At 46.5% G+C, this 8,798-nt stretch overlaps 1 protein-coding gene across 1 annotated transcript; it reads left to right on the top strand.

The window, feature by feature from the left end:
* The first annotated feature begins 405 nt into the window (after positions 1-405).
* On the top strand, positions 406-8,350 carry LOC105990029 (chromosome unknown open reading frame, human C1orf123). The gene is made up of 8 exons (XM_013022342.1): positions 406-493; positions 677-760; positions 1,648-1,704; positions 2,161-2,242; positions 2,440-2,471; positions 4,770-4,847; positions 5,636-5,701; positions 7,537-8,350. Exons 1-8 carry the CDS (start codon positions 488-490, stop codon positions 7,612-7,614), a joined length of 483 nt encoding a protein of 160 aa, XP_012877796.1. The 5' UTR covers positions 406-487; the 3' UTR covers positions 7,615-8,350.
* The last annotated feature ends 448 nt before the right edge of the window (positions 8,351-8,798 follow it).

Below are 8,798 nucleotides of genomic sequence, written 5' to 3'. Positions count from 1 at the left end.
GGCAGCATCCCGAAGAGAAGCAAAGCGAAGAGCTGACGAGGCACCATCCAAACCTTCCTGGCGGCCCTGGGCAGCGGGACCCAAGAGATCAGAGAAGCCTCTGAGCAGGCAGAATAGTAGGAAAGAACAGGAGACCTGGCGGAGGTTTCCGGCAGGCTGTCTTGTGCCCGCACAAAATCGGGGTTCAGTTAACATCTGTGGCATTGCGGACTTGGGAGGCAGGAACCGGGCCGTCAAGCACGGACATCCGCTCACCTAACCGGGGCGGGGCGGGACCGGGCAGGACCCCGATACCCACGAGGTAAAAGCAGCCTAGGGTTTGCTCAGGAGGAAAGGCCTTGCCCCTCTCCTCCCGGGCCCCGCCCCTCTCCTCCCGGGCCCCGCCCCTCCCGGGCCCCGCCCCTCACTGAGGCAGTGCAGGCAGCGACGGCGCCCGCTTTTTACGACTGGCCGGAAAGCAGCGGTCGCCGCGTACAGCCTGAACGCCATGGGGGTAAGGGGGAGACAGGAGGAGGCGGCCCGCTTCCCGGGGCAGCCGGGCTGGAGAGATGGCGAGGATGTCGAGCTCACCGCGGGGTGGGGGAATGAAGAGTAGAGGGGGGCTGGCGTTGAGAGGGAGGAAGGCCGAGCCCGGGTGGGAGGGGCGGGGTGGTCAGACTGGAACCCCTCCCCTCAGAAAATCGCGCTGCAGCTCAAGGCCTCGCTGGAAAATGTCACCAATCTGCGGCCGGTGGGCGAGGACTTCCGGTGGTACCTGAAGGTGAGGCGGGACATCCGGCGGCAGTGCCTCCTCCCCTCCCCCCAGCCTTCAGCGCCTTAAGATTGGGAAATATTTCATGTAACAAATGTTCCGATTTTTTTTTCTGGCCAGAATATTAGATTTATTGGTTAATCTTTAACCAAAAGCCCTGGAACTCACATTTTCCCCCCTATTTAACTATTTCGTGATGTGTAAACAGACACTAAAATGCTTCTCAAAGAGACTTTGCAACTATTTAATGTGAATAAATTCACCACTCTTATTGGTTGATCTGGTTTTTTATTTTGTGCATGACCCACCCTTATTTCCCTTACTCATACTGGAAAGCCCGGCACTCCAGTGACACAGTCTGCCAGGGCCCTCTTCTGAATAGTGTAAGGTCCTTCTCTGTCCTGGATCCCAGAAGTTCTGCTTTGTACCCTAGTCTAAATCTCAGCAGCTTTCCACACCCATCAAAAGCTCTTATATTTCAGAAAGTTACCTTTGACCACTTTCATTCCAAATATTTTGAAGCCTGAGTTCCAAGGTTTATTTGGGAGTCATTTTTTCTTCAGTTAGATAGTCTGTGAGGAGCAGCAGTGATGAATAATTAAGTCAAGGACTAACTGAAAGCTCTTAACCAAGCAACTTAGCTAGAGTAAGGGTCCTGTTTAGGCCCTTTCAGTACTGCATAAGCCTTGAATCCTCAGCCAGATAGAACACATAAGAACAGTGACTTTTGCCGTGCCTGGAGATAAGCCAGATGTCCTTGTGGGGGCTGATTGTAAATGTGAAGTGACAACAAGAAGGTACAGTAGGCTTCTGCCTGCTTCCCATTGTCCTTATCCTTCCCCCAGTGTCTCCCCAACTAAGCCAGCTGCTTTACTAATACCCTTCTTTTTCCCAAGATGAAATGTGGCAACTGTGGTGAGGTTTCAGAGAAGTGGCAATACATCCGGCTGATGGTAACTGTCCTTCTACCCTGTCACCAGCCCCCCCCCAAACCCTCTGGGTGGGGATTTGGGGAAACTGGTTCTCATCTCTCCAGTCCCCTGGACCTCATTTCTTGTGGTTTGAGGGGCAGGTATCACTGATCAACATGATAAACAACAAATACCTGTGGGATGTTGGGCAGAGTTCCCAATTAAGAGAAAGACCTTTTCTCCTTCTCAGGAAGCCTTCCCAAGATTTTTTTTTTTTAATGTACCCTGGAGTTTCAATAGAGGGGTTTGCAGGTCATAAACATGTGCTCTACCACTGAGCCACATCCCCAATCCCAATCCCCAGGATTTCTGTCCTTAGCAAGTCACTTACCTCTGTTTCTTAATCTCTTCAATTTGGTAATAAATGATGGGTTGGGATCTCCTGAGGTTCTGTGATTACTTGACATGTGACTAGAGGTTCTGTTTGCTTCTTGCCAGGACAGTGTGGCCCTAAAGGGAGGCCGTGGTAGTGCCTCCATGGTCCAGAAGTGCAAGCTGTGTGCTCGGGAAAACTCCATTGGTAGGTCTGACTGTGATTACTGAGTTATACCAGGCTGGCCCACAGCTTCCTGGTGCCAGACTGAAAGCAGGGTGGACTCTGGTCTGAGATACTAAAGCTTACATATGGCTATCTCTCTTACCCAAGGCCACATCTGGGTACTTGGCTGTGGCCAAAGCAAGGATTCAAGTTAACCCTGTCTTCTTTTTATGTTTCAGAGATTTTGAGCAGCACCATCAAGTCTTACAATGTAAGTTTGTTGCTATGGTGGGTTAACACTAAAATGAGGGCCAGGAGACCTGAGTTCTAGAGACAACTGCTGTATTAGAACGATCTGCCATAGGATATTGTCACTTGTATTATTTTTTAATCCTTTTGTTTGTTTGTTTTAGGCAGGTCTTATTATGTAGCCCAGGCAGTCCTTGAACTCAGTCTTCTTTTCTCATGGTCCCAAATGCTGTGATTACAAGTGTGTACTGCCATGCCTTGCACATTATTTAATTTTCTTTCTTTCTTTTTTTTTTTTGGTCGGTCGTGGAGCTTGAACTCTGGGCCTGGGCACTGTTCCTCAGCTCTTCAGCTCAAGGCGAGCGCTCTACCACTTGAGCTACAGCGCCACTTCCGGTTTTCTGGTGGTTTATTGGAGTCTCACGGTCTCTCTTGCCTGGGCTGGCTTTGAACCGCGATCCTCAGATCTCAGTCTCCTGAGTAGCTAGGATTACAGGCGTGAGCCACCAGCGCCCGGCTATTTAATTTTCTTAATTATTCATTTGCTTAGTCCATCATTTTATTTAATATTCACTCAATGCTATTTTAGTGCTTTTATAGAAGTGCTGGGCTCAAGGGGCCTCTAGCCCAAGGTAGTCAATGTTTCCATGGCTGAGAGCATCTCCCTTATCTTCATTCAGTGAAACCCTGGTTGGGATTGTCTCTTGGTGCATACTTCCTGGAGAGTACCAATACTATTATTAATTAGGTATCACTATATAGCAAACTCAAAGGCAGGGGTCTATATAAAGAGCAGTTATTTGTATTCATCCATTCCTTGTTAGCTGTTTATTTAAAATATCTGAATTTTAGGCAGACACTGGTAGCTCACACATGTAATCCTAGTTACTGTGGAGGCTGAGATCTGAGGATCACATTTCAAAGCCAGCCTGGGCAGGAAATTCTGAGACTTTTTTTTTTTTTCCGGTCATGGGGCCTGAACTCTGGGCCTGGGCATTGTCCCTCAGCTGTTCAGCTCAAGGCTAGCACTCTACCACTTGAACCACCACTCCATTTCTGGCTTTTTCTGCTTATGCTGTGCTGAGGAATAGAACCTAGGGCCTCATGCATGCAAGGCAAGCACTCTATCACTGAGCCACCTTCCCAGCCCAATTCTGAAACTCTTATCTCCAGTTAATCATCAAGAAGACAGAAGTGGAGCTGTGGCTCAAATGGTAGAGCACTAGCCTTGGGTACAAAAGCTCAGGGACAGTGCCTAGGTCCTGAGTTGAAGCCCCAGGACTGGCACATACACACCAAAACTGAATTTTATCAAATTCTAAGCATTGTCCTGAAGTTAGAAATTATTTTGTTTTGTTTTGCTTTGCTTTTTTGTGGTGCTGGGGATGAAGCCCAGGTCTTCACACATAGCAGGGAGTCTACCACTGAGCTACATCACATGCCCTAAAGAGAGAAATTAAATAAGGGCCTGCCCTAAAGTCAGTCAGAATGTAGTAGAAGGTAAAGAACAACCAACAAAAGACAAACCAAGTACTCGACACTTGGTTGAAGTACAGTACCTGATTTTGTAGTGAATACAGAATAAGAGTGAAGGGATGTATGGCACTTGGGTGACCTCTGAGCACATTGGTAAGCAGGCGTGAACTTCCCGACTACTCACCCCTCCAAGAAATGCCCTCCACACACATCCCATTCCAAAGGCCTTCAGGGCACCCTTAAAGAAGGCTATGGTTAGCAAAAGGCTATGGCTAACTAATCATGGTGGTGCAGGCAGTCAGAAGGCTGAGGCAGGAGGATCTGGAGTTCAAGGTCAGCCTGGGCTACATCGCAAGACCCTGCTTTGGGGAGAGTAAGAGACAGAAAGGGTAAGGAGAGGGAGAGGAGAAATATAAATGTTTGACTTTGGCTGAGCTCAGAGAATCTGGAGGTTTCATAGCTTAACACTTTCTTATATTTTTGATATTATAAATTTTATCTCCCATTTATCAAGCACAGAGTGGGGACCTGTGCTGGCTTCTATGTATGTTCCAGATTCTCACAATAAACCTGTAGAGATTTCTTAGCTCCTATTGACAGTTTAGAAATCTTATACTCAGAGGAGAAAGCCAGGCAGAGCCCAGCCCAGCCTCATGTTCGGACAGACCCCACAATCCACACTCTTCTGCAGCAGCCATGTCTGCAGAAAGTCTTGTAGGGAACAGTGCTTCAGAAGGGAATGAGTTGTTCCTGATCCCAGTCCCATAGGGCAGGAAGCATAGCAGTCACAGGGTCATCTTGAGGGCCCACTTGAGCTTATCTCCTCAATATACTTCCTTTCTAGGCAGAAGACAATGAGAAATTCAAGACAATAGTAGAGTTTGAGTGCCGGGGCCTTGAACCAGTTGACTTCCAGCCCCAGGTGGGTGTGTTTCCTGTGTCTTTGGAGAGGATGTGTAGAGTGACAGCAGAACTTTGCTTCCAAAAGAAACTGGACTAGGACTTCTCCTTTCGTTCTCCCCCCTCCCACCCTGAGGATTGAACCCAAGGCCTTCTGCATGATGCTAGGCAAACGCTGTGCCCCTGAACTACACACCAGCCCTGGATTTCTTCCTAGGAAAAGTAATTGTCCACTATTAAGTGCCTACTATATGCTGGGCACCATTCCTGTCACTTTTACATGTAACACCGTTTAATCCTCTCTGCAACGCTGAAGGGATCTATCCTGTTACCAGATAAGGAAGGACCATAGAGGTTTTACTGCTTGTTCAGCTTTACAGTTAGTAAGCAGTGTGCTATCATTTGAACCCAGCTTGGTCTGACTCCAAGCCAGTGCTTTCTTCTTATTTGTGCAACATTTACCTCCCATCAAGTCTATGGGATAAGGCAGAAATGACGTTGGCATCCCCATTTCATCAATAAGGTAATGCAGGTCCAGGAAGAGGAACACTATTCCCAGAGCCCTTCAACGAGTCTGAGTAGTGGCAGAGGTTACCCCACTTCTGCCTTCTGGTCTGGGGCTGTAATTTGGACAATCTAATGCAGTCCCAAGGCAGCATCCAAGTCTTGGAAGTCATTCTAGAACAGCTGTCCACCCTGTCCTTTGTGGCAAAGGCTTTGCTGGAAAACCCAGCTCCCCACACAAAGAGCATATGCCAGCCTGGTGCTACCTTTCCCCCAGCCTAACTGCTGCCTTCCTGTCTCCTACAGGCTGGCTTTGCTGCTGAGGGTATGGAGTCAGGAACAGTCTTCAATGACATTAATCTGCAGGAGAAGGTATGAGACCAAGGGCCCTGGGGTGTGATACCAGAAGGCAGTAGTGAGGTACTCTTTCTTATTACCCCTGACTTGGTAAAGGACCCTGGGCATAGAGTGCTTTCTGGGCAAGGTACCTGGTGGGACTTATCCTTTTGGTGAACAAGGCTTATCAGTGGAGAGCTGGCATCTTTGTGCTATTTATTGGTGATTTTGCTGCAGAAGTGCTCTTCAGGTTGGTAAGCACAGGAAAGTTCAGTGTGCCTGACATGAAGTATGTGTTCTGTAAGCTTTGTTCAGGTAGGAGTTACAGTGCTATTGGCTGTGAGCTCATTGTTAATGAGTCATGTAGATATTGATATATACGTGTACAATTACAGTGGATTTTTTTTGGGGGGGGTTGTAGTGCTGAGGTTCAAACCAAGGACCTTAGCACATATTAGGCAAACTTTCTACTACAAAGCTACATCCCCAGCCCTTTTAAACAAGGTATCTTTTTAAAATCTATTCTTTTTTAAAAATTGTTATAAAAGACATGTATGGGGGCAGGGGGAATGGTAGAAAGTGAGGGGAGGGGTAACATTCTTCAAACAGAAAAAGAAATGTCCTCATTACCTGACTTATGTAACTATAACCCCTCTCTGTGCATCGCCTTTACTACAATAAAATAAAAGTGATGTACAGAGGGCTTACCATTTCATAAGTCAGGTAGTGAGTTTCTTTTTGGACAGTGTCACCCCTTTCTTCACTGTCTCCCAGTTTTTCCCTCCCGTCCCCACCCACAAGTTGTATATATGTCTAGTGAGTACCACTGCTGTGTTTATTCACCCTTTGTCCTTCCAGTTCTGTGTTCTCCCTCCCAAAGACAGATAATGAACTGAACAAGACAAAAACAAAAGCAATTTTTAACCTCTTGTTTCCATTTCTTGGAGTTCATTTTGATAAATATCATTTTATACAATCAGAGGTACATAGGCACTGCACCTTTATGTTTCTCCCCTAAGAGTATCCTCCTTTGGTCTAACTGTATATGAATGCCTGTAGTCCTGTATGTTTATTATGTCCTGATGTATTTTAATCTAGCTCCCACATATGAGCAATAACATGTGCCATTTGTCTCTCTAAGCTCGGCTTACCTCAGTTGGTTCAGTTGGTTCTAAGTCCACCATTTCCCTGCAAATGACATATATATATATATCATCTATTGCAGGGCATCTAGGCTGTTTCTGTAACTTTAAACAAGGTATCTTTAAATAGTAAGAAATAAAATAGTCAACAATTATTAATTGATGAGTTGATGAAAATCTTGTGACCAGCTCACGGGAACCTAATCTTGCATTACCCATGGCATTGGCACAAGTAGTCGCTAATTTAGCTTTTGTGGTGACTATGTAGAGCTTAACAAGTGATCATCAGTGGTATGGACATTTCTGCCCTGTATGTAGAAGTGTTTTGATCTGGCCTTGAAAGGAAAAAGGACAGCTGGGTTATGTCTGCATAGCATCCAGTAACAACAGGAACTGGCATTTACTAAGCTTCTCTTTGTAACACTGCTTTACCACATGCTTTCCTCATTCAAGTCATTAATATTCAGTCTGAGGTCCATTTTTGCTCCACCCCCCCTCATATTTTATTTTTTTTAAATAAAGGATAGAACTGAGGCTTCAAGGAGTGACATGACTTGTCTGTGGTCACAAACTGACAATGCTGGAGCTCAGGCCTGAGTGGTCTAGCTCTGCCAAGGGTCATGCATGTTCACAAATAGCTGAGACCATGTTGGGCCTCATGAGTCCCAATTGTCCACCCCACTGTCCTTTCCTGCTTTGAGAGGCTAACTCTGCCCTCTTACCCCATAGGACTGGACTGACTACGATGAAAAGTCTCAGGAGTCAGTGGGGATCTATGAGGTCACCCACCAGTTTCTCAAGTGCTGAATGCTTCCTGCACACTTGTCCCTAAGAACTGCGAAGAGACCAAGTGCCCAGACAGCAACCCCCACAGAGCCTAGTCCCTTGGTTCTTTGTGCCCTGGTAGTTGCATTAAGTCCTCCCAATCCACATGCCGGACTTTGTCATGGTTCCCAGATCCCACCAGTGAATCCCCCACTAAGTCCCCGTGGTACATGAAGATAGAGCAAAGGAGCAGCCATGCCCTTCACAAATAACTATGTACCTTGAAGGTCTTTGCCTTTCCACAGTTTAAAAACCTGTGACTGATAGAATTTGCAAAATACATAGGAATACAGAGCTTCTAAGGGCTCTCGGGCTCTTGGTCTAGGAGCAGGTCAACCCAGAGGATGAACAGCATCAGAGCCAGGGGCAACAAAGATAGAAAAACTTCCTTCACTCTTGGAGTGAGTGGTGAAGATATCAGTCAAGACCTTCATAGTCTTATAGGCCTGAGATCTTCACACAGTAAAACAAAGTTGTTTGCTGCAGTAAGATACCAGGGAGCTGCTGTTTGGAAAGTCTGTTGTGTTCTACTGAAGACCAGAATTCTTCCCCCACCCCCTTTCTTTTTGAGGGAGGCTGAGTCTTGCTATATAGCTCAGGCAGGCCTCTAATTCACAACCCATCTGCCTCCGTCTCTCAAATACTGGGATTACAGTGTATACCACCATGCCCAACAGAGCCTAGAATTCTTTGGAAATAAACATTATACCTTTGCTTCGTGTGTATGTGTGTATATGTTTATGTGCCAGTACTGAGTCTTGAAAAGAGTTTCTTGATCTTGGATTTTTTGCTCAAGCCTAATGTTCTACCACTTGAGCCACTTCTGACTTTTTGCTGATTAATTGGAGTCTCTCAGATTCATCTTCCTGTGCTGGCTTTGAACTGTGATCCCCAGTTCTCAGCCTCCCAGGTAACTAGGATTATAAGTGTGAATGACTGGTGCCCAGCTTGTTTCATACTTTTTGAGAATGAGAAAGGTCTGCCCACTCCTAAGCTGGCTGTGAGATTTCAGCAAGGGGTCCTCCAGTTTCAGACAACGCTAGTGTATCCAAGGATTTGAGGTGTCTGCATTGCCCTCTTTCAAGTCCAGCAGCCACATCTCTAAGTTTTTCTTCATCTCACAGCAGAGCTTCCTCAGTCTTCTCCCCACGAGTCCCTCACCCTCC

The sequence above is a fragment of the Dipodomys ordii genome, unplaced genomic scaffold (assembly GCF_000151885.1).
Source record: "Dipodomys ordii isolate 6190 unplaced genomic scaffold, Dord_2.0 Scaffold61, whole genome shotgun sequence".
Classification (NCBI taxonomy): Eukaryota; Metazoa; Chordata; class Mammalia; order Rodentia; family Heteromyidae; genus Dipodomys; species Dipodomys ordii.
The sequence above is the reverse complement of the archived record's forward strand: the minus strand, read 5'-3'. Positions and strand labels throughout refer to the sequence as shown.

What these genes read in the sequence shown, in the direction of transcription:
- LOC105990029 (XM_013022342.1), top strand. An exon ending in GGCAATACATCCGGCTGATG is followed by an intron (nt 1,705 to 2,160) that starts GTAACTGTCCTT and finishes GCTTCTTGCCAG; the next exon opens with GACAGTGTGGCCCTAAAGGG. An exon ending in ACATTAATCTGCAGGAGAAG is followed by an intron (nt 5,702 to 7,536) that starts GTATGAGACCAA and finishes CTTACCCCATAG; the next exon opens with GACTGGACTGACTACGATGA.